Below are 26,311 nucleotides of genomic sequence, written 5' to 3' on the forward strand. Positions count from 1 at the left end.
TGATACCATCTGACCTGACCTGAAGAACTCTGATTTAATCAATGAATGTGCACAATGAAAGTTCAGGTGTAGCACATCTAAAGTCTGTGAACAAGTTTATGTTTGTTCTTAATATGGATTTATGACCTCAGTGAGGATGGTCACATGAAGGCGATTTTAGTTCATAGCAGTTCCCATAGTCATGTGACGGGATTGCCCTTGTATGTACACGAGTGAGAAGACTTCAGAGTGCGCTCAAAGTTTACACATACCATAGTAGACACAAACAAGTTACGACACTTTAGCAGGGGAGGGAGGGACAGGGAATTCCATGACAGCAGTGAGAGAGTATTATGCTGTGGATGCACCAACTTTAACCGAATACATTTGAATGAAGCCAAACATCATGGCCTTTTTTGTTTTGATTTAGTTGATTATGGCTAACAACAATCCAGTATCTCAAAATATTAGAATATTAGATAAAGAACAGTAGACTAGACTGTGATCAAATGAAACACTGTCTTCACACACTTTATAATTATGTAGTATGTTGAAGTTGGTTCATGTTTAGCCTCGTCTCCTAGGTAGAGTTTCTTACCACTAGATGGTGTTGTCTGTCTACCATGGTGGTCTCCTTTCATCAACTGCACCAGCCAGAAAGTATACACAGTAAACCTCACTGAAAGAATAAGACTTGTTTGGGAGTTTGTGGTTATTTCAATCAAATCACTGTCTTGTTCTTCTTCCAAACGTGTCTTTAATAGTGTGAACTAATTTGTGTTCCCTGGTAAGCCTAGTTGAATGATGGATCAGTAATTCAAAATAAAATTAATCGGTGAGCATTTTGATAATCTGTTTATCATGTCCATCCTCCTTGAGATTTCAAAGGCTTTACATGTGGATTCAGCGATTCTGGCGAACGCTTTTTGTCAAAATCAGCGAATATTTCCTCACGATCCGCGACCTGCCCGTACTGTGGGTTGCGATGGAAAAAAATTGGGCCCCCTTGTGTTCTCAACCTTTTTCACATACCAGTTTACAGAGCCTAGGCTGTGGGTGAATGAATCAATGGAACCAGGATCCCTATAAAGTTGACCAGTTTAAAACGTTGCTGAAGACTAACTTTTTTGCATTGGCCTTTAACAAAAGTTGAGACTTTGACACTCCTCCTTTATTTTTCTCATGTATCTTATATGTTGTTTTGTATTGAATTTTGTACAGCACTTTGGTCAACTGATGTTAAATGTGCTATAAAAATACATTTGACTGACTTGGATTTTTATTCAACTCGCACACAGTATGGACAGGTAGTGGATCTTGTTTTTGACAACGAGCATTCTCCAGAAACGCTGACTCGACCTTTGATTCACAAAAATCATTTTCCTCCCTTCTCTCATGTGTCACCTGACTGGTTTTCCTCTGTGCTGCCCTTGCCTTTACCAGGTGGTGGAAGCAGCCAACGCCACAACCTTCAGCTGCCAAATGAACCACACCAACCAGACACAGGTCCTGGTGCCCAGCTTCGACTCCCGCCTCTACATGCTCTGCTTCCTGCCTTTCTTCATCCTGCTGGTGTTCACCCCAAACCTCAAGTACCTGGTTCCCCTGTCTCTGGTGGCCAACATAGTCATGACCATCAGCCTGGTCCTCATCTACATCTACTCCATTACGGTAAACACAAGATTTATATACAGTATTTTTGCTTAACCCTCATTAAAGATGCTCTATGTAACTTTGTGTGTGTCAGATAAGTGAACTTGTCTAAAAAAAAACTTTCCTCAGGAATATGTTATCCTCCCTTCACTGTTGTTTTTGACAGCAGCAGGGCCCAAATGTTGGTGTACAAACATATTCTAGTTTTATGTTTGGTTCCAGGTTCCTCAAAATAATTTAGTTTGGATTTATGATGATATAATTATTCAATACTAAGAATTACATGTAGAGAAAATATTTTTCTAAACTAACTGCAGGCTCTGTGAATGTAGACAAATCCCCCTCCTCTGAAACTGTATAGTGCACCTTTTAAATCAGAGAAGGTTAAAGGTACTATGCTTTCATGCACACAATATATCAGAGATTTAACAGAAGATAGATAAGACAAACCCCTATTTGGCAGGAAACCAAGTAACACATCTACATACTCTCTACATACACTGTAGTTGTCTGAGGACTCCAAAATCTCAGTGTACATGATTAGTATATTACAGCTCTGGTGTATGCCTCCTTTATTCATGGAGCTTAGCATATTTTGCAAAACAAGCACATCCTTACAGAATCCTCAAACACTCTTCTGTATATCTGGTCTGTCAACATGTTTCTGTTCCCATGTGTGATTAAGAAAAATCACACAAAACATAGGCAGCTGAAAGTATATGACGTATCTGCTTGCTTATTAACATGCCATTATAGATACAAGTTTTATAAGGCAATCACCAGTTTTATCGACTCAGCACCTGGACAATAAAGATAAGCATGTCTTTTCCACAACGAAAGTCATTAGAAATTGAATTGACAACTTGAAATGTAAGTGATGCGTCATCTTATTGGTCCTAGCACCAATTGTCCTACTGGTCGACTAGGACAAGTCTTGGGGGCAGCCCAAGTATTGTGGTAGGTAGCTTTATTGTGTGTTGGATCATAATCTATTAATAGGGCGATATGTTTTTTCAATTGAAGTGATAATCAAATTCAATATTTTTAACCAGTCATCTTAAACCCCCAGCTCGTCCTTATGTTATCTGTTTTCTACGCTGCTGATTGAGTTCTGGGGGCTTTTATGGATAGCAGGACTACTGATGGTGACAGAGCCTGCAGAGGACCTGTTTTCCGGTTAGGGAAGATTTCATCATGCAACATCTGCCCTTTACAGATATATTGCAGTCGTGTTCTGTCAGAAAAAAAACTTTTTTGTCGTTGTTGAAAAAAGCAATTTCCTGTATCAGAAACTGTATAAGGATTCAGAAGCAAGAGATATACAGTATGTGGCCCATTAAGTGTTTTCTGGGGCTGATGAATCACCACAGACTTGGCAAAGCTGGAGTGTTAATGTCTCCAAACATTGCCAAACATTCTGGAATAGCTTGCTTTTTCTTTGCTCGTTTCAGAATTGGTGCCCCTTCTATAATTCAACTAGTACATAGTACGATTAACTGTGACTCGTTTAGTGCTTGCTCCAATTTAACCTTTAATGACTCCACATCATGGTTTCAAGGTTATGGCTCATCTTGGTGACCTTTCATTTTATGAGTAATAAAAATATATGGTCATCCAAAGTGAAATTGGAAAAAAGAAGTTCGCCCAGCAGAGACATTTAAGATACAGATGCAGTCATTGTCCTACAGTGCGCCAAAGAGATGCTTTATGCTGTTTTATCCACCCAGATGTCTTTATTTAGCAAACAATGATCATTTGCTTTATACAGTATTATCCTGCTAATTACTCAGTTACTTAAAACGCCTATTCCTATTCAATTATTTTATTACAAGCTTTGTATTGTAAATTGTAAACTTTGGCCAACAATGATACAAAGTGTTTTTTTTTATCTAATTATAACTGATCCTAATATACTTCTAAATAACTGAACATTGGATTTTATGATTGGTTGTAGTCTGGTATAACAAATAACCAAATAATAGCCAGTCAGAGATGAGCATTCAACACACTCTTGGATCATAAACATCAAATAAGCTGAAGGTATTATAATAAAGCTAATGTTGATGTCATTTCTCCCCCTCCAGAACATCAAGTACCCCATCGACCTACCGAAAGTGGGCCGAGCTATAGACTACCCTCTCTTCTTTGGGACGGCGATCTTTGCCTTTGAAGGAATCGGAGTGGTACGTGAAGAAAGCAAGAGTCTAACATACCAGTTTAAACAGTCTTATCCAGTATTTACATTACATAACATGTCATTTATCAGAAACTTTGTCTTTTTATATTTGCATTTACACGTGGTAATATACTTTTTTCTTTCTTTACACTGTTCACATAAATAATTGAATATCAGTATGTAAGTCAGGTAAGCAGAGTTGTCATCCTTGTCAACAAACCCGGATATAAGACTAGGAGGCAGGCAGTGTAAAATCCTGGGGAAGCCAACTTTGTATAATCTGGGCATTTGTGCTCACACATACAGCTCACCCTGGTAAACTCTAGTTCAATTCAGAGTCACAGTGCATTTGTGAAAGGTGTTTTAAGTGCACTGATCAGATACATCTACAGAAGCTATAGTCAGAAGATAATTCCTTCATGAAAAAAATACACTTTTTAATATTTAGAGTGCGGTGCAGGATCCTCTGTTATACAAATTACCTTAATGTTGTCCATATATCAAAGGAGAGGATGACCCACATTTCATACATTCGTTTTGGTCCATTGTCCTATTAATAGTCTGGTTTTGTCTTTGTCTCCCTGGGTCTGCAGGTTCTTCCCCTGGAGAACAATATGCAGAGGCCTCACGGCTTCATCCCGGTCCTGTATACGGGGATGGGCATTGTCACCATGCTCTACATCAGCCTCGGCACCATAGGATATATGTGCTTTGGAGACACGATAGGAGGCAGCATCACTCTCAACCTGCCAAACTGCTGGTAAGATTCCATCAACACTCCCAGGATTACATATACCAGACTTGTAGCATTTGATAATGTGATCAGCAGGGTTTGACGTTGGACGGCACACTGTACTTTTTTGACTTGATGTATGTATTTTTACTCCATGCAGAATCTCAGTCACATCAAGCCCACACTAGTAGTTTGAGGTGTTGATGAGGATGAACACCTGCTTTGTGTACTTCATTCAGTTTCTGCATACAAAGGCAATGTTTTTCAAGATAATTGGGAAGATTCCTTTCACATACATACAAACACAAAAACGGTTCAAACTGACCGTATATTTAGAAAAAAATCCCCAATGGCCAAGAACTGATTTGGAATTTTGCTTCGCTTTGTGCTGCTCTCACCTTTTTATCTCTCTTTCTCTCCCTCTTTTACTAGCACACTCCTTTAGGGGTTTACATTCATTCTCACACATTTTATGTTCAAGTCCAAATGATGGGCAATATTATCATCTGTACTTTGGCCTGAGTACACCTCTCGCAACTGTGCCATGGCCGAGGAAGTGTTCCATGCTCGAGTACGGAACGGCGCACTCACACTGGTCAAACGAATTAGACTTTAGTGGGCAAACGTTCTTGGGCTCGTACAGATGGCCTAGTGTGAGTGCGCCCTAAGAAAGTTTTGGCAGAGTGTTCCTTTAATGCCATCTAGTGGACAGCTTCAGAATAACTGAAAACTTCCTCGACCGCCCAACAAAACATTAACATTTTACCCGCTGATTTAATATTTTTTGACATGTTTGAGACCCCTGGTCCTCAGCAGCTTATGCTAATGGTGAACGGCCAGCTTCAGTTCTATTATATTCAAAAGTTGTTTTATTGTTACCATCTCTTGGATAGGGAACCTTTGTCAACATCTAGTCACAAATCCTTCCCTTTTTCAGTTCTGCTCTTACATGTTGCATATTTAAATCAGTTTGTGTTTAATACAATCATCATACAGCAAACCTGGTGCTGGATAATATTTAATAACATAAATACTAAAAGCTATTGCACAGAGAAAGGGGAATTAACAGAGAGCCAGCAGCTCATTTTTGTTCTTGAGGTGCTCCTTCGGGTTAATATGAAATATGAATTTGCTTTGGTGAATTTTTTCTTGAAAATGGAAAAAGAAAACACTTTTTGTGCATGATTTGCAGTAAAGCATGAACTAAGCCAAGGTGTTATCAATATTGAGTCTGAGATCGTAAAACTGGAATATTGTAGAACTACTGTATAATGGCTTGTCAAACATCTCTCGTTGATACTTTATGTCAATAGGTAGTGTCCTCCCTGCAGAGCCGAGCACATAGACACAGGGAGTTAATCAAACAGTACATCTCTGAACATTGCATATAAATTAGGGTAGAAAAAAATAAACTTCACTTCCACACAGCAAACTAACTTTACCGACCAATCTGTGGCCTTTATCTTCCTCTCCCTGAGGAAAAGGCATTATGTCTGTCCATTGTATTCAATCAGTAACCTCATTTATATAATAAAGGTAGGAAAACCTAATGCATAGATTGGATTTGTTTGCTCGTTACTTGTTACCACCGTCATGGGATACAGCCGACTTTTGAAATGGCCGGGATGATGTTGCTAATTACTAGAATACATTGGCTTTCGAATGAGGTTAAATAAACATTAAAAAGACTATAATTATTTTCTTCTCAGTTTGAAAAAGTCAGCTGACAGTCAATGTTTGCTGATTGTTTTCCAAGGTTTCTTCTTATAATTTGTGTTTTGATTAATATTTAACATGAAAATTAAGGTCTTGTGGTTGATTTGTGTTTAGTTTTTTATGAATGGTTTTTGATTAGCTTCATTTAGTGCACGTTAATCATTAAATACAATACATTTTTTTTCTGGTGTAACTTTGCCGGCCAGCATTTCTTAATTAGTCAGATTTCTGTGTTATTTCTTTCTCTGCCAATTTAACCCCCCCCCCCCCCCCTCCCTCTCAATCACTACTGTTTTCCAGGACGTACCAGGCTGTGAAGCTGATGTACTGCTTTGGCATTTTCATCACCTTCGCCCTGCAGTTCTATGTCCCTGTAGAGATTCTCATACCACCGATACTGGCTCGTGTGTCACAGAGGTGGGAGACACCCGTCAACCTGCTGCTCCGCACCGTCTTGGTCATCGTCACATGTAAGTAGAAAACAGTCGATACAATAAAACAAACTTCCGTCCACTGCAGGGTGAATCATTATTTTGAATTCAGTTTGAAAATGAAATAATTATCTAAACTAAATGCGCTATCTGCAACTTTTATATCCTGTAAACTTTAGTCATTTCAAGTGCCAAAGGGTTCATCTTTTGAACAACAGCGGGTAACTGTTGTTTCAGTACTGAGCAGGAACAAGAGATCTACTGAGATCTGTTTTTCTGTTTTCAACCTGGCTGCTGCAAAGTTTTAAGAATTAGTTATGTATTGCACTTACTTTATTTTATTGCATTTTGTATAAGGTTAATTCGTACAAAAGAAAAGTAGAGCCTTTACAATCGGCGCGCCAGCTGGAATTCCAGCCACCAAATGCAGGCATTTTGTTAATGAGTCACACAATAACAAGTAGCTCAAAATGTTCAGGCAGATGACATCTGAGAACTACCCATTCTTTTTACAGCTTTATCTTTGCCTAAAACACTCATAGGAAGACACAAATGGAATGGGAAGTTCCGGGGTCCCTTGCTCACATACTTTGCTATCTCAAGTCCCTCTACCTTTCTTTCTTGTTTGCACATTCTCCTCACCATCATTCTGTGTTTTTAGGTGAGGAGAATTCCAATCCCTAGTTGTCTTTTTAAGTAGATGAATGCATTGCAATGAGAGTTTGTAGAACCCCAGATCAGTTATTTACTCATTTAAGGATATTGATGGCATTGTTTAAGGTGTTTGTAGACTCAGAGAAGGTTTATGCTTATTTTTTGTGGACAGAGCTAAGGGAATATTGGGTGCTTTGGCTGCTGCCCATTCATTCATTGTATAACTGGAGTAAGAGTAGTGACAATATTCTTAGTTTGCATCACTCTTTTTCTCAAAGCTATTTTCTTGTGACCAATACTGTTCGAAAGGACATAATCTTTAGAAGCAGCTTTGGTGTTAGGAGTGCTACCTCCTGCCACAAGAAACCTAGACCTAGAAAAGTTGCAGAAAGTCAATTCTTTGATGGATGATATTACAAATTGCTTCTAATGAAAGCCACTACATAGGACAATCCAGTAATCTTGCTCAACATGGGTTTTAAATCCAGGTATCCAATCGATTATTCCACTGAGCCTGAATTCAGATTTGATTAACTTCTGTAGGACAATGTGATTGATTGTACTGTGAATAGCAAATTGATACAAACCAGTGCGTCTTTCTAAAATGAGAGAGGGCTCACCAATGTTTCCGCTGGTACTTAGGAAGAGAAAGGCTAAATGAGGCCTTCAAAACAGCTCATGCCATCTAACACAGGGAACTGATATAGTTATTGACTTGCAGCAGTCACACTGAAATCGATGGCCTGACTACAAGTAATGAGGAGATGGCAGCTAACACCCACACTTTAGTGTGTTAACTAATGAGTAGAATAGTGGTATGTTGTCAGTAGCATAGTGGTCCATTTATACAAATGCTAAATTGCTGTTGAAAATGACAAGAATAATGTATTGTTGCTTTAGTTACAAGGTACTTGTCATTTAATTATCACAATTTAAATAATGGCAATGTATCGGGATCTTCATTCCTAAAGAAATGTACAGTTGAATCTGCAAAGAAAGATTGGCAAAAGCATCAAATTCAACATAGAAAAATTATTGAAGCTGTCACCTATGTGTTCATTTAGAGCAGTCAAAATGTGTTTAGCATACTGTAGCATTGATCTATTTGATTTTAATATTTGTGGATATTAAAACTGAGACAAAATAATCTCAGCTCAAGGGTCATCTGGATAGATGCTTTTGAAAGCTCAGAGAAGTTTTTTTTTTTTTTTTTTTTTTCAAATATAGAGCTCTCTCTCTCTCTCTGGATAACTCTAAAAAAATTAACCAATCCAAGAAGATACATCTCTGTAAACAAATGTGGTGATGAAAACACAACTTTTTTATGGGGTCATAACAAGCCAAAAAGGTTGGGCTCTACTGTAAATGTGCTGACTCTTGGGTTTTTTTTCTCAAAGGCACCCCTACAGCTATCAGTATATCAATATACGATACGTTTCACTTTATATGTGTTATGTGTCCTATGTACTTGTGCCAATGTTAAGTGCTTTTCATAAAACCTCCATAAAATGGTTGATGTTAAGACCGCAATAAAAATCACTTCAGTCTGGAGGAGATGTGAAGGGTTCATAATATAGCAGATAAATGTGGCGATCCCAGGTTGAATTTGATAGAGATGTTGGTTTCTCAGTACCAATGTAGTCTTCAGGTATTTATATTATGAAAAAGATGCAGTATATGAGGAAATAGAGCAGATAATAAGTTGGTCCGTGGAGGCAGATATATGTTGTATGCAGGTTATTCAACTGTTCCAAAGAGATTTTACAGATCCCGTAAAATTTCTGGTGTTTAGTGCTTATCCAATCCAATCCAATCCAACTTTATTTATAAAGCGCTTTCATCAAACCAGAGCAGAGACAAAGTGCTGTACAGGCCTAAAATAAGGAACAATAAAAATAGATAAAAATAAGTAAAATAAGGTACAATAAAAATAGATAAAAATAAGTAAAATAAGATACAATAAAAATAGATAGAAAAATGAATACAACTAAGGTAAAAAATAATATCTAAAATAACAAAAATAAGGTACAATAAAATAACATCAAAAGTCTCACACTGGGTCGAAAGCCAGCGAGTAAAAATGGGTCTTGAGGTGTTTTTAAAAAATTGTGATTGAAGGGGCTTAAATCGGTATAATCATACTTTGACAGATCAACAGTTGTAACAAGGACCTTTTTGCACCAATACATTGTCAGCCTCATATCATTGCTATTTCCTCCTCACTGCACTCACAGCACACTAACTCTCTCGGACTTTTCTCGGACACACATGGAACGTCTCAGCAGCTGCTGCTGCTGCAGCGCTGCTTCTAAAAGCCCTATCTTTCTACATTCAAAATTAAGTTCTTTCTTGTCATTTATGATGCATATGATTTATATTGAGTCTAATATTGAGTCTGGACAGTAATCCGTGCGCCCCATTGCCTTTTTTTTTTTTTTTTGCCACATTTTCGCTATAGTTGGAAGTTTTATTTTGAAAGGGACACACCAGGAAATGGTGAAACTACAGCGAAAGCTGCCGGTGTGAAGTCAGTGGGTACGTTCCAATACCCGTTCAACAGGCCCTCGTTCACTTGCCCTAGGCACTTGCCCTCGGGGGAATCCCCGCTGCCATCTTAAGTGTCGTTCCAATAGTCTGGAAACTGAAGTGAACTTCGTGAGATAGACCCTCGGAGGGCTGAGTGATCAAGTCAACATGGATGGTCACTCCGAGGTGGATATCACCCACAGTGCATTGCAGTTCGTCTTCTTCTTCTTCTCCTTTTATTTTCCGGTAGACTGTATGCTTTTAGGGACATCGCGGCCACCCGCAGGACAAATATATATATATAAATATATTCCAAAACGCCTCAATTAGGCTATCCTATTTCCATACGAACAATCCAGTGAATGTATTGCAGTTTACACATTGCTGCTATAACACCGATGGCTGCCAATTAGAGGACTATTTAAAACAAATGTTTTTGGTTGAAAGTATAAATAAGAAAATATGTCGGAGCAAACTATGTGTAAGTAACAATATCTTGATAATCTGAGTTACCGTGTCGAAATTCAATATTTGTTATGCTATGGAAATGGCTTTCTGCAACATAGTCTACCTTAGCAGAATGTTATAATTCTGTATTATTTGCATTCAGATTTACCTATGTAACTGACGGTCCATTGCGACTACAAGGGCAAGTGGGCAAGTGGGTTCCATTTAAATCCTCCGCTCCTCCCCCGCCCAGTCTCCCTCCGCTCTCCAAGTTCCCTCCGTGCAACGTATGCTGTTACGTCATGCCAAGGGCTGAGGGTAAATGAACAAGGGGAAGTGCAACTACTATCGGAATGCAGGGAGTATGACTCTCAGCAGAGTATTTCTCTATCAGTTAAAGCAGAGAGACCCGAGAGAGACGCGTGGCTCTCAGAAAAAAATAGGCGAGCCTCCTGAGGTAAAGGGGAGCGTCGCTGCAGACGTACCTCCGACGCGCATCAGCAGTGTGTCTGAGGTTGGATGTGTGCTCGCTCTAGGTTGATTACACGGTCAGTGACAAAAAGTCAGACGCAGACGCGAGGTAGACGCGCAGTAGAGGTAGGATGTGTGCAGAGGCCGTTAGGGTGTATTCACACATGCCGTGTTTAGTTCGGTTGAAACAAACTCAGATGCACTTCCGCCTTCGGTGCGCATCATTCAGGCAGGTGTGAATACAGCAATCGCACTCGGGGGCGGACCAAACAAGCGGACCGAGACCTAGCTGAAGAGGTGGTCTCGATGCGCTTCAAAACGCACTCTGCTGCAGTTTGTTTGTGGTGTGAATTTGGCCGGACTCGATCCGACCCAATTGCAGGAAGCACTGCGCCTTTTCTTTCTTTTCTTTTTTAATACATCGTCATCAGCTTCACATTATGGGAAAGTGTTGTTGTCGCCATCGTTAGGACATTAGTTGTGGTTTGACCGGGAGCCCCGAGCGAAAATATTACATTTGATAATGACACGAACACATGCTGATGTGTTCAGCGATCAGATGGAGAGGGGAGCGTCTCCCGTAGCCTACAGTGCCAACAGGTTCACGCTGTGCTTTGCATGAAGCGTGTGTTTTTATTTTTCTTCCCAACGGGACCGTCAATGCTATCCCCGTGTCAGTTTAGAGCTGAACTGCGCCGAACTGACACCAAGCTGATACACAGCTAAATCAGCTGTGTTTCAGCTTGAGCCTATTCTTCTCGCGAGCCGTGCGTCCAGCAGCAAAAATACAGTAGGCTATACATTATGTTTCACATCGTAGGCTACAAGCCACATAATGTGGCATTGACATAGGTCTACATATTATAACCATATGAAACAACAATACTTTTATGTTTTTCCTCTTTATTTATAGGCTAGATGTAGGCCTTTTTATTATTTTTAACCCCATATTATATTAATGATATATTTCGCAGTTTTTACTTTGTTCTTCCTGCTTCTCTCAAATCCAGAATGTCTGTCCAATGAATGGATGACCTCAGATCACGTGTGGTTTTGCTTCGTAATGCTGTTTCACTTGCAAAAGGGGCAATATGAAAGTGGACCACACCAAAAAAAAAAAATCTAAATTCTATTTGGTCTGGACCAAAGCATGTGAACTAACGGACTTTCCTTGTGTGAATACACCCTTAGTCAGTTAGAGAGCCACAGCGCTAGTTAGCCCCATGATCTTCATTTCCTTTATTAGGTTTGATTGTAGCCTGTAGATGATTATGCAGATGACATTTGCCACACTGTTCTGTATACGTTCCTGCACATGAATACAGATAAACTAATCTAAGGGAATTAATGCATACATGTGCCACTTCATGTCCCTAAGTCCTTTTCTGGGCAGCTTGTGGTTTCACTGGTGCACAGCAGAGTTGTGTGTCGTGAATGTAGAGATGGTGCAGCAACAAGAAAAGACTTGCTTCCAGTGACATCCCACTGATGCAAGCTTGAATGAAGAAGTCAAGGGACTGGAAAACAATGTTGCTCATCCATGCACATCTGCGAGTAGAAGATTGGTTTTGGTTTTGAATCGGAATTCAAGTTGAGATTGAAACAGCGCATAGTCGTCTGCGTATGTATACAGTAAACCTAAAAGATAATGCCTCAGAGAGTCTCAGTCTTTGAAACAAGAGCAGACGTCGCCTTTTGGCTGCTCCGGTGGGAGAAGCTTTTGTCTTCAGTGCTATTGCTGCATATAGGCAATGCTAGGTGCTTCTATTGTTCTAACTCACAAGGTTATCTTGAGTGTGCAGGCAAAGAGCAGCTGTTGGTGTGCAAAGACACACATCCCCAAGCTGCCGTAGACCCAGAGCAGGTGCATCAGTCTTCAGATAGTTTACTTTTCCTCTAAATGTTGGAAAGAGATGGAAAATGCATATTAAAATCAGGATGAATAAGTGTGGCATAGACACTTACACTCCGAAAGTGATATCCAGATATACTTTTATGATTGATTAGAAGAGAGGCAGAGGCCTAACATTTGCCTGGAAGATCATTCATCTTAGAAGTTGCTTTCCTCAATAGAGAAGAACAATAGAAGTGAATTAGTGGCAAGGATTTGAATGCTTCAATCTTCAATGTGAGGAACAATTAAGCCAATCTTCGCTTCGAATTCTGGTTCAGAGGGTGTTTTGTTTAACATTTTCAAATGTCTTTTCTTGATGTGAGAACAATCAGCCAAAAAATCATATTGGTGTGGATCTGCAATATATAAATGGCCTTTAAATTATGGTTGAAAATGTTACACTGCATGCACTACTGACTAATGCCGATAAGTTATTCAGATTTTACTGTGGAGGGCTTTTAAGTGACAGAACTGTCAAATGAACCTTGATGTTACTCTGTTTGCTATGACAACAAACCCACATTGCCCATCATTGGTTCCAGTTTGCGCTCAATCAGTCAGATTAGAGTTAAAAGAGAGAATGGCTTTGAGCAAACTCTCTCTCCCTCCGCTGAGATGTGCTTGTCCTCCAACTCTAAAGGTCAGTTAATTTTAATGCTGAGAGATTCCTTTTTGAAGTATGCACTCTATTATAGTATATTCTAATGCTTCATGGCTTGTAGGAGTGACACTTTTGAACCATTTCTCATGAAGAAATATTGATTATTCCAGCCATAATTAAACTTAAATAGTTAACATTGTTGACCTCATCACTTAAATATAGTAAGCCCCGGTTTGGCCTGCCAACTGAAACTTAAACTGAACGCAACTGGATTTTATTAATGTAATCCAAAATCACAAATCCCATTTTTGTTTCTCAAAAAACGATCTTCATTCCATTTTCACTTTGTCTGAGTTTGCCACAGGCTTGAGCTGAGCAGCTTGGGTTTTTTTAAACCGTTGAAGGGAACCAGAGGGGATTGAGGATGAAGGATGTTGCGTGATCCTACCCTTCTTATTTTTGTTGTTGTACTTCAGCCCTAGAGCACTGTGGCACAAAGGTGGCGTGCCACTGGGAATGCATGCTGCATGTTGGACTGTAGTGCTGTCATATTCTTACCATCTCTGAAACATGATGTGGGCACCCTTTCACTTCAAGGTCTTGTATAGCTAAGTTACCTATGTTGTTTGGCCTTTGCTTTCTGCACCTTCTTCCACTTATCTGAACGAACTTGTGTCTTTTAGAAGCAGGGTTACACAAATGTTAGATGTCAGGTGGTGTGATGAACCTATTCTAAGTAGTCTAAAGGTCCTTTTTAGAAAACACTTAACAAAAGGCAGAAAAACAACAGGTTAACAACATTGTCTTAAAATACCATCACATGCCTTAGCTATGGCCATGTAGTGTATTTAATAAAGTTACCCTTGTGTTGGTGGTAACTAGAAGGAACACAACCCAATTTGATTAGAAACCCATACTGTAACTTATTAAGATAAGTGTATCTTAACACATAAGTTGAACACTGTGACATTAAACTTGTGTGATGTGTATAATGCACATTACATACCTCTTTTCCATTCTTTGTCATTAAATAGCCGCCCCCGCTTTAACCCATTGATGACTATGGCAATCTAGGATGCATGTCCTTAATGCCTGAGGGTTTTCTGAAAAAATAGTATGAATTGTCAAGTCTACCAAAACCTTAATATCTAAGCCTGTGTAGCACATAGAAACATGAAATAAAATACTTTTAAAAGTTAAGGTTCACAGGTTTTATTTAACATGCTCCCTTAGCGCTTACAAACCAACACATTTTTCAAAAAATCCTCAAAATTAGATGGGGGAGAAAAAAAAGAATAAATAATATAAAATGTTTAAAAATAATGTGCTAAACGAGGTTATAATCCTGCTTCCTTTTAGCATGGATAGTAGTGACTGAGTGTGCAGTGGAGGAATAACGATAGACAGATATAGGAAGGAGAAGATAGCTTTATTTTATTATTTAGTTCAGTTATCACTGGCACCATAAATCCTACTTCCCAGTACAACTGGAACGCAGACTGACTCCTGCTGTCGGGAGCCGATCAGCTGGTCCAAACGGCTGTATACCACGGAGATGAAAACGAAACTGAAACTTAACTATCGCCTGGCTGGGCTGAATTTGATTTGGAGCAGCAAAATATAGCCTAAATTCATAAATATTGTTAATAAATAGATGCAATGTGTTGAGTGATTTTCGTCAGTAGCCTATAGTAGACCTTGATTCTGCGCTCCAGACGCCACTAACTGTTCTGTAATACACTAGCACCGACACAGCTGGCGTATTTTTATTATTATTATTTATTAATTAATTTTTTGATTGGCGTGATTTTCGGCAAACCACACATTTTTTGGGTGGTCACGTGGTCTTAAAAAATCAACAAAACCCACCTCATGTGTATTTGAACCAATGACAGTGCATTCTATGTTGCGCACGCCATGAAAATTAGATAAAGTAACAATGCTGCTCGACGCAGCATCAGGCAGGAGATACAATGTGGCATCGCGCAGCAGCCGTCATCAATGGGTTAAGAGAACGTAGCAATGATTGAATGCAGGGGTACTATGCAGGCAGTACAAGTGGCAGAAAGAACAATTAGCCCTAAAGGTCACCTCAAATCGGAACATGGTGTGTGAAAGCAGCTTTTACATTTTGTTTTTATGAATTAGCCTTAAATCTGAAAGGCAACCTCTGTCCCCAAACATCCAAGCCACAGCTCATTTACTTTGTCTGTCAAGCTAAAAGAAGCATAGCCAGAATAGTCGGACTGAGAGCAGGCAGGTCAGCATGAGGATTTCTGTCTTTAGCATGGACCTCCTCCTGGCTGAGGAAGGTCAGCCTCACCCTCTAACTCCATCTTCCCTTTCTTCCACCTCTCCTCTCTCTTCATTCTGTTGTCAGCCTTCACATCCTCATAGTTTTTGTAATTATGCTTTCAGGGTTGCTCGACATATTCTGGTCTGTGTGAACTTGTGTTTTAGTTACTAAACATTCTACCAGAATATACCTGAAGGTAGAGAGAGCTGTAAAACTCACTTTGTATTTATAGACAACTCAAAATGTACTGTATATATACAGTATAAATATATATTTAATCGTGTATTTTTTTATTTATTACATATGACGATGTATCAAAAAGTATCAAACTCAAAAGTTATATTCCCCCAGCTGGTAATACAGGTCGACAACACTCTGTTAAAGTGCAGTTGTCATTATAGCCTCTCTTGCACCTCAACAACCTGGAGTAGCACCACAGGGCTTTTTAATATAGACAGGTCAGTGTGGTGTCAGTCCAAGACAGGACAACAGTCTCTCTCCCTGATCCTATTGATTGTTTATCTTCAGCCTTGTCTGGTGAGGACATAGAGGTGAGTGCCTACTCTTTGCTAGGGTTTAAGTTAGTATTTTCATTGTAGTGTTCCCGAAGGTGCTTACTGTACTTGTTGTTCAAAGAAAGAGGCTTTTGACTGTTATCAGTTTACATGCTTCTTAAACTTTTTAAAGTGAAAAGGAGAACATTAATAGATTGAAATTGTAAGGCATCCAGTGATAACAGAAAATACTGTTCTTGATATGTTTAATTTTTACAACATTGAACAGCTGTTTCCACAAATTAAAGGAACTTTTAACACAAAAATCCAAACGGATTTTAGTATTTAATATGCTGTGACTGTCTGCCCAACCAACGATCCGGCCTAAGTATGACAATAACAGGATGTTCAGTCACAATTACTGAAAAAAAATATTGTTTAAAGAGGACCTATTATACTTTTTTGACTTTTATGACCTATAAACGTTTTTATAATGATTTATAGTCATGTTTAACCATACTAGCGTATCAAATAATTACGTATATGCATTTAGACGTATTCCCTGCTGACCGTCTGGGGTGGCTGTGCAGAGCACTAGGGCAGCCAGTCGAGAATTCACTTGTTCAAATCGGTTCAAATTACCTGCCATCGTGTCGTCACGTTCCCGGATTTTTCCATGTATGGTAATGCTGCAACGTGGTGTCGCGCTCCGGCAATGCCCCCCCTTCCTGCTCTTAAATCTGCCTGCGCGCTGCTGAAAGTGTTCCGGAAGGAAGGTAACCAATCACAACGGAGTGGCGTTTGCAGGGGGGGAACAACTGTTCTGAATATCAAGGTTAATTCCACAACACTTCACTTTCCTCAGTGAAAACAGCAAGTAAAATAACATTTTGTCAAACTCCCAACAAGTTTTCCTCCTCCCAACTAGCACTACAGTGCGTTCCAAATTATTATGCAAACTATATTTTTCTCAGATTTTCCTAAATAGTCGATGCAAATGACAGTCAGTATAATTTTCAAGTCATCAACCGTTAGAGTAGGATTCAAATTTTATTAAAGAAACCTCCCAATGATAACAGTATTTTTTCCAAAAATAAAAAACTCAAAATGCACCGTTCCAAATTATTATGCACAACAGAGTTTCAAAACATTTTATAGGTTGTAAAGAACTAAACATGGTGATTTGTTGAATTTGCAGAATGTGGAGGTCATATTTAGTGAAATCAAAAGCTATTTCAATCAAAAACATCTTAACAGGCCAAGTTACATGTTAACATAAGACCCCTTCTTTGATATCACCTTCACAATTCTTGCATCCATTGAACTTGTGAGTTTTTGGAGAGTTTCTGCTTGAATATATTTGCAGGATGCCAGAATAGCCTCCCATAGCTGCTGTTTTGATGTGAACTGCCTCCCAACCTCATAGATCTTTTGCTTGAGGATGCTCCAAAGGTTCTCAATAGGGTTGAGGTCAGGGGAAGATGGGGGCCACACCATGAGGTTCTCTCCTTGTATGCCCATAGCAGCCAATGACACAGAGATATTCTTTGCAGCATGAGATGGTGCATTGTCATGCATGAAGATGATTTTACTACGGAAGGCTCGGTTCTTCTTTTTGTACCACGGAAGAAAGTGGTCAGTCAGAAACTCTACATACTTTGCCGAGGTCATTTTCACACCGTCAGGGACCCTAAAGGGGCCTACCAGCTCTCTCCCCATGATTCCGGCCCAAAACATGACTCCGCCACCTCCTTGCTGACGTCACAGCCTTGTTGGGACATGGTGGCCATTCACCAACCATCCACTACTCCATCCATCTGGACCATCCAGGCACTCATCAGTAAACAAGACTGTTTGAAAATGAGTCTTCATGTATTTCTGAGCCCAGTGCAACCGTTACTGCTTATGAGCATTGTTTAGGGGTGGCAGAATAATAGGTTTATGCACAACTGCAAACCTCTGGAGGATCCTACACCTTGAGGTTCGCTGGACTCCAGAGGCACCAGCAGCTTCAAATACCTGTCTGCTGCTCTGTAACGGCATTTTAGCAGCTGCTACACAATATCATACATGAATGTAATTGAAAAACAAAAAATGTAATGTTTATGACACTTCAATCTAATTTCCATAATAATTTGGAACACGGTGTACTTGTAAATATGAGAGCAAGTTGTATACAATTGGCATTTGTTTTTTAATTTTAAGGAGGGAGGGATAGATAGATAGATAGGTGAAGACTGTTACAAAATACAAAAAAGCTGCAAATTCACTCATTTTACAAGCTGTAACCAGAGAATGGGTTGCATATTTCTCTTGATAAAGGACTCAAATGATGAATTGCTTCATGTAAATTGTCTATTAATTCCCAGTCAGTCAGTTAATGACTAATTAACCCTTGTCACAGCACTAGAAAAAGCAGAATGCTGTGCAAACAGGCCTGCTGGCATGATTACCCTTGGCCTTCTACAGTTAGATTGATATTCTTATCAGTCCCTCACGGCCTGTTGTTAGACTTCTGCTCACACTGAAGCAATTACAACATCATTCCTGACCTGTCTTGCTGTGAAAAGGGTTAATTGTGTTAATACCAGATCAGTCTCAGGATCATTTCAGAGTCACAATGTGTGAACGGGGCTTTAGTGATGGTATGTCTACAGACATTTGGGCTGACATTGAGATTGCGGTCTCATTCTCAACGCTGCAACTGTTCATGCATTTATGATTCAGCTCCTCAATTTACGTTGTCTGACTTCTTCTTTACCTCTCGTTTAAGCCATTGACAGAAAAAGGCACAGGGCTAAGGTTTGGACAGGATCAATGATAAGAAGACTTTATTTAGCTAGCTGCTGTTTTTACTATAGCTCGATTTGAGCAAAGTTGAATGTAGAGGCCGCTGCAGCTGTCTCCATGCTGATAGCCACCACTGGCTAATTAACATTAGCATATGCAGACCTTGACTGTTCACTTGCTATTGGACTCAGTGAATACAGCCTGGGAGACTGAATTCCCCCTCCCTCTTTAATCAGTCATGGTCCACAGAGCTTGAATATCAGCCAGCTCTGGGTGTGTCAGATGAAAGCAAGCTCCTTTGTGCCTGAGCTGGTGGCAGCTGGATCCTGTGGCGTCATCATAATAAGTGATTGCTGGTGGCATGGTGAGAGAGAAATGAGATGGTAGGACTACATCCCGGTTGACTGTGGATAAAAGGACACTCAGGCTCTCTCTACCAATCTTTGATCCAGCCTCTGTTTGCTATATAACTTAGTGGCTCAGGAGGTAATTAACACCACTGGATTTAAAAGTCGTGGGCTCAGTTCTGAAACTGTCAGAGCAATCTCAAGGTGTCCAGACCCCAATTTCCCTCCTTCCCTCTGAGAATGTGCTTGATGTTCTTCTTCTAGCTGCTTATTTGATGCTGGTGGGTATAAAGATAATAGCTTAGAGTTTCACGGTGTTCTCATAACGTGTTTTCATGAATACTGTTAGCCTGGAAATCAAGACCTGCAGCTGGCACATTTAAATTTGCTCAGCCTGTTCGTCTGGAAACAATCCATCGGATTTGGAAGACGGCACTCAAATCTTTAATTAGCAAGAAAGAAGAATGTTCTGTTTTGACGACCGACCCCAGCAAAAGTTTAATTGACCAGTTAACCCTGCTGTTCACTAAACAAACAGTACATACAACCCCTTGTTCATTGCTCTGATTAGTCGTAGTTGGTCGCTATTCAATTGCTTGCAGTGGTATTTGAAATGCATGCGTAGGTGCCGCCCCTTGAGTTGGAAATGTCGATCGATCGTGGCCAGACCCTACATCGTTCTACATGTGGGTCTGGATTCCCATGCTAAAAGACTGTAACACTTTCCTAGATAGTAGTGTTATTGTCATAACAAACCCTGCACTTTGTCTGAGCTTCCTCAGTTGATGAGTGGTTGTGCCAATGCCAGTCTTTCCATGAAGCATCTGCTTAGTCATTTGCGCATCAAATTATGGTTGAAAAAAATGGAAGCGTGCTAGATGTTTATTGTTCATCTTAACGTTTCAATAGTGATTGAATTACTATGTTTGGTTTCAACGTGTGCTCCCCAAGTACTTAAAACACTCATTCATACAGAAGCTGTAGTGTTTACTGAGATGGTCATCATGGCTGGTTTTAGGCCTTGCTATTGTGTAGCATGTTCTTAGTTGAAGGAGGTCTACAAATGTTTTACTCGCTTCTTAACCTGTTGATATAAATCTCTTGAGAGCTAATTGAATCAAGCCATGCAATTATTAATAAGGAAGTTTTGCAGCTTGAATGAAATATTTTCTCCAAATGCAGTCATGGCCTCTGGGTGTTTTAAACATTTCGGTGGTCATGTAAATATTTCTCTATTATTAATATTATTTTCTCTTTTCCTTGTTGTACTTTTTTGATTTCTCCCTTTTTAATCTACTGTTTGTATTTAATGTTTGTAGACATCACATCATCTTCTGAAGAGATATCTCACAGTGTACAGTGCTCTCCAGCATACCAAAGGCCCCAGCAAGCTGAGAGGAAGAAAGTCATGCTTTTTTTCCTCCTTGCTTCCGTCAGATCGTAGGTTGTATGGCCATATTAGTGTGCTTGGAGCATTGCCTCTTCAGCCCTTTGAAGCTGTCTGATGATCCCCGTTGTGCCTGTCTCTTGGGTGACTGCAGCCAGCCTTTCAGCTAGAACCGCTCAGTTTACTTGCTAGAAAGGCTCAGTGCAATCTTAAGCTATTCCCTTCCCTCCTTGTCCGTGCTCCTCCACGGCCGCGCTTGCCATGTTTGATGGTTCGGGAAACTTCTAATGTTGTTTGAAGAGCACCCTTCAACTAGGTTTACTCCCCTGGAGCGTGTGTCAGCAAGGTGCTTTCGCTGTACTTGTCACATGAAAGCTTGACCTTTCCATCGCCCCATAGTTTAATTTGACAGACTTTGTGAACGTGCAGCAGCAAGCGATTGATTATGGTTCAAAGAGTCTTTTGTCAGCTTTTGGTAATGGTTGTCGGACATACAGAGAGAGCATGAACACCAACCTGTCCTCTGCACTCACTATGAACATAGCTAACGGATATAGCTTGTGTGTATGTGTGTTTAGCAGATCAAGCAGATCCTCCTTTCAGGTGTGTGTCCATGTTTATGTTTATTTATTCCACATACAAAATCTATTAAAAAAAACATGTAGTAAAGAAAATTAAAAATACATGGGTGGGTGTGGCAGACACCTGTACAGGCTTATATAGAGCCACACCCAAAATACATTTACATAATAATATTAGCAGATTAGCAGCACACAAGCGCGCACACACACACACACACACACACACACACAAAAACACATGCACAAACGAAAAAAAACAAAACCATGCGTGCAGTGATACCCCATATACCCTTAAGGTTTAAGCTACGATGTGGAGATAGTCAGCTGGAACGGAAAAACTAACCACAGTTGTGACAATGCAGTGTAGTGTTGGAGCTTGTTTTGTCCAAGCACGACTGCCCATCGCTGTTTATGCCCCAACTGCAATGGCTGACACTGACCCGTGTGTCTCTGATGACAATAGCAGCATGATGACCTCTCCTACCATCATGTGAAAAACAATCCCCACTAGCACAGCTTTATTTATAACACAATTGGTCGTTTTCCCATTGTATTGTCATCTTTCTGACCTCATACATCTCTCGTACTCAGACCCTCAGCATCCCTATTTTCAGTGGTATACATCCATCTTCTTTTTTTTTCTTCTGAACCGTCCCTGCCCTGTTGTTCTGGTTTTAATGCCATTGTGAGGAAACGGAAGGTTCTCCGTGAGATGGTGACTGATTCCCTCACTGCAATCTGGTGTGTGGCACTGATTGGCTGATTGGACCCAGGTGTGAGGAGATGATATATGCCCTGAGATCCCAGTGCTCTGTAAGGCTTCGGGGGGGGGAGTTTGGGACACAGGTGCGGACCAAGGGGTTCCTAAAAGTTATCCCCGGAGGGATAACCACTAAATCACAACGCGACACTGGGAGGGGGGAGAAAACAAAAAGCACAAAGTTGTGCAGGGCCACACAGGCTACCTTTTAATATTGAAAACTAAAACAAGAACAAAACCACCGCTGCCAAGCAGCTGAACGGACACACACACAAAACAGAAGACTATGAAACACAGGGAGCACTCAGAGACAACCTCTCACTACCTCTTAAGGTGAGATAATGAGCAGCACAGAGCACTGGGATCTCAGGGCATATATCATCTCCTCACACCTGGGTCCAATCAGCCAATCAGTGCCACACACCAGATTGCAGTGAGGGAATCAGTCACCATCTCACGGAGAACCTTCCGTTTCCTCACAGCCATAGCTTCGCAACAGAGCAGATGAGACTAAAGAAACAGTTATTTGTATCTCTTCTCCGTCAGTAATTTCCTTATCAAGCTCCTCAATTGCACATGATCATTCTCTTGTTTTGCATACAGACGGATGGAATCAAATCTTTTGTCACAGTTGGTATGAAAATAAACTTTTGCTAAAAAAGGGCCAAAGTCACAGTCTACAAAGTCCATTTTTTTAATGAATCGCCCCCTACCAAAGCTCAGTTGTATACATTAGTAATGATGTTGAGCCATTGACATGATCACTTACATTTGACCCTTTTATGGTAAAAATACTAAGTTTGCAGTAATGAATAAAACAATGTTGACCTTTGATATCATTGTAGACTCTGGGTGACTACACCTACTTGCCATTAACTAAATGTGTTTGGGCTTGTGGCATAAATCAGGGTCAACATACTCTTTTCATAATTAGCTTTACAAAGATCATTTACAAGTAATTACACGACTAATCATACACAAACAATGCAGCCAATGTGGGTTTTGGATGGCTTAAGTCTGGTCTTGTGATATTAGAGTAGAAACTTTACGGGTATGTCTGATGATGGATGAAAGTGACATCAGGTATGGTAGATACATAGGTGGATTACATGCAAGAGGAGGAACCCGAAGGCGGGGTGGGGGGAGGCTGAAAAAAAAAACACCAAAGAAAAACAACATAGCAGCAAATAAATAAAATCACAATCTTATGGAGTCTTTCTTTTTTTTTTAAACACAGAATTCTGTTAAACAGTGCTCTTGTCTGTCCTCCTCCCAGGTGCCCTCGCCATCCTGATTCCAGAGCTGGACCTGGTCATCTCATTGGTGGGCTCGGTCAGCAGCAGCTTCCTGGCACTGATCTTTCCTCCCGTCCTCCAGATTATAACATTTCACTCAGAGGGTCTGTCGCCGCTGTCAATCATCAAGAACATCATCATCAGCATGATTGGGCTGGTCGGGTTCCTCACAGGAACCTATGTCGCTATCGGGGAAATCATCGCCCGCAACACATACAAACATCAAGAGGCCGTCTCCTCCTACATGGTCCAGTGATGAGGATCTGAAATGACTGTTGGCGGTGGAAATCATACACCCAGGCAATTTAGAAACCATTTTTTTGGGCACATTTTTATTTGTTTCTTCTTTAAATTTGCTGCTGTTGGATATGGCGGCCTTTTAAGGAGTATTACTATCACAGGTTTAAGCAGTATGACGCTGTAAGGATTTGTGGTGCTTGGTGTTGTCTCAGTATGTCACAGCTGTACTACATAGTCCTGTTGTACATACATTTAACTACTGGCAATTGTTCACATTACAAGTCTAGCCAATTAGTGCAATGCAATGATAACATCATTATGATACAAACTAAATCATTCCTTTCAGTAGGAGATACTTTTAAATGATTTTGAGAGTATAGAGGGTATTTCGGAGGTCAGTTATCATATTTACAACCTGAATATATCGATGTGTTTTAAGTCAAAAATCAAACTACCTCACAAACTGGTATCAATTTGGGTTATTTTTAACGTTCCGAATTAGATGCTCTTGCTAAAATAGTGTGGAATTGTAAACCCTTTGCCCAAAAAGCTTATAATTTAGAGCTCACCACCTCATATAGAATTTTCTTTGCACTTTGGTTTATGCCTTATTCAGTTGATCGGCGCACTACTTTGACATAGACATCACATCCAACACGTTTAATCAAGTAACTTAAAAACTAATGGGATTTGATTTGTTGTATACATCACAAAATGTTGAACAGTAAAGGGGGATGGATTCTTTGGAAATTGTGCTTTTCGGTCTGTTTGATCAAATCCTGACAGCAAGCTTTTGAGCTGCTGCCCTTGTGTCTACATCAGAGGTTACATGTGTCCCAGCATGTGGACATTGTTTACAGTGGTGCCTAATAACAGCACAACAGTAGCAAATAGAGGGATCTTATTATTATTTTTCCTTAGGAACTGTAATTTTGGGGTGTTTTTGTTTTAATCAGTTTATTTGAAAAAGGGTATATAACAGTTTTTTTTAAGCAAATGGGATTGGGTATTTATCGTTTGAGTTTTGTGTTATTAATGTAATCTTACACACAACTCATAATCTCAGGCGCTGCATCAGCATTAAGTGATCGGTCATAATAACACTGCCTGGGACTAACAACAAGGTGGATGAGATGTGTTTGTGTGTCTTTGTGCCTAAATATTCCTAATGATTTGGGATGTCTGCGTAGCCTGGTCTTTGGTTTTATTAGTTTTATCTTCATTATTCAAATACTGACACACAAATCGTGTGAGTCATTATTTCTCATAATTTTGAAATAGTAAGTCCAAAACTATGAGCTTTGAGTCTTGTAATTATGATATATTGAATGGGATACCAGAGAAAATGGTTCATGTATGTACAAAAGTAAAGCAAGGCAACCTAATAATTTTCGCGAAGGGAGGAAGTATTATAATGCAGCATTTTTGTTGCCGTGTTAATGCGCAAAATCCCCTAATATAAAACCTCTGGCTCAGAGATTTAATTGTAAAGCACAAATCAAAAAAATTCATGTTTTCATTTTCATGAAAGAGGATTAATATTTAAATGTTTTTAAAGTATGTTTTATTGTCTTTAGGCCTACATTTTGTTTGCTATTCTTTCGTAGATTACAGAACCAGGATTTGAAAAGGGGACAGATTGATAAGCACAATGAAAATCCTCAACCCCCCCCAAAAAAAATATATATCTGACTTCAGAAAAGTAGTTGAACTGTTTCTCTAAGAGCTCTTCTGTGTAACACTTTATTTTCTTATATTAAAAACGTTTATTTTTTTGATCCTTTTTTAAATGTGTTTTTATGTTTTAACGTATTTACTAAATACATTTTTTTTTATTATTATTATTATTATTATCATGCATTTTGAAGATTTAGGTCGCACTTGGGAAATCTTATTTTAATTAAATTACAGAGAGGTCACGCATGAAACATAATGTAAAATGTAACATCAAAACACAAGTTTATATTATAAGCTGTAGGTATTCATAAAATAAGCCCCATCGGTCTGTTTCAGAAAGCAGACAAATACCAACATGTACTATAAGTTACTTCTGTACTCTTGTAAGTCTTCAGTGTTTATGTGGCAGTATAAACCAGGCTTGTATTTATCATTGGGAATTGGTATAGACTGAAAAGCTATTATTTAGCTACCTTATTTATAAAGGATGAGTTACAGCTGCTAGTCTGAATCACAGTTGGAAGCTGTTATACATGTACATCTCTGAACATACACAACATGTTAAATCTTGTTTTGAATGACATATTGCCCTTTATTCTCCATCTCTTGTTGATGGAACATCTGTAAATTAAAATTAGACTTTTTTCATATTTCCCACTGGACACTTTACGAGGATGATGGCGATGATTATTATTTTACTGTAAGTAAATAAAGTACTTTTTTTTTATCATTATTTAGTCCGTTCACCAAAAAGAGAACTAAAGTTCAAAGAGCCCAGTACACAGTCCTCCTGTAACACTGTTGTTTTATCAACGGTTTATGTATCTCCAAATCATTAAACCAAATGTTTTAGACGTGTTACCTAATAAATGACTAATCAGAGAGATAACTCATTTTACTTTCAGCTGTGTTTTGTTTCTTACTGTCTCACTCGGAATAAACTGCATTTAAAGTATCAACATGTGCTTTATTGTCTTTTTAAAGTGTTTTGTTTTTGTTTAACCAATGTCATGGCTTGGTTTTACAGTTCATATCAAGTAAAATATTTGCAGAAACCTAATTTAAAGATGCATAAACATTAAACACTGAACTCAGTGCAACATATTTTACATTAGCTGATATCAAACAGCTCTTTCTTCAGTTGTGTTCCCACCGCAGTCAAA

The 26,311-nt window shown here is 39.4% G+C and overlaps 1 protein-coding gene across 2 annotated transcripts in view; it reads left to right on the plus strand.

The window, feature by feature from the left end:
* The window catches only part of slc36a1 (solute carrier family 36 member 1), a 39,495-nt gene extending 13,408 nt beyond the window's left edge, over positions 1-26,087 (plus strand). For both annotated transcript variants that reach the window (XM_080035944.1, XM_080035945.1), the window contains 5 exons: positions 1,423-1,650; positions 3,717-3,815; positions 4,402-4,568; positions 6,558-6,727; positions 23,213-26,087. In XM_080035944.1, the coding sequence (XP_079892070.1) occupies positions 1,423-1,650; positions 3,717-3,815; positions 4,402-4,568; positions 6,558-6,727; positions 23,213-23,487 (939 nt within the window). In that variant the 3' untranslated portion in view covers positions 23,488-26,087. The remainder of the gene's footprint in view (positions 1-1,422; positions 1,651-3,716; positions 3,816-4,401; positions 4,569-6,557; positions 6,728-23,212) is intronic.
* The last annotated feature ends 224 nt before the right edge of the window (positions 26,088-26,311 follow it).

Source organism: Ammodytes marinus (assembly GCF_949987685.1).
Source record: "Ammodytes marinus genome assembly, chromosome: 10".
Classification (NCBI taxonomy): domain Eukaryota; kingdom Metazoa; phylum Chordata; class Actinopteri; order Uranoscopiformes; family Ammodytidae; genus Ammodytes; species Ammodytes marinus.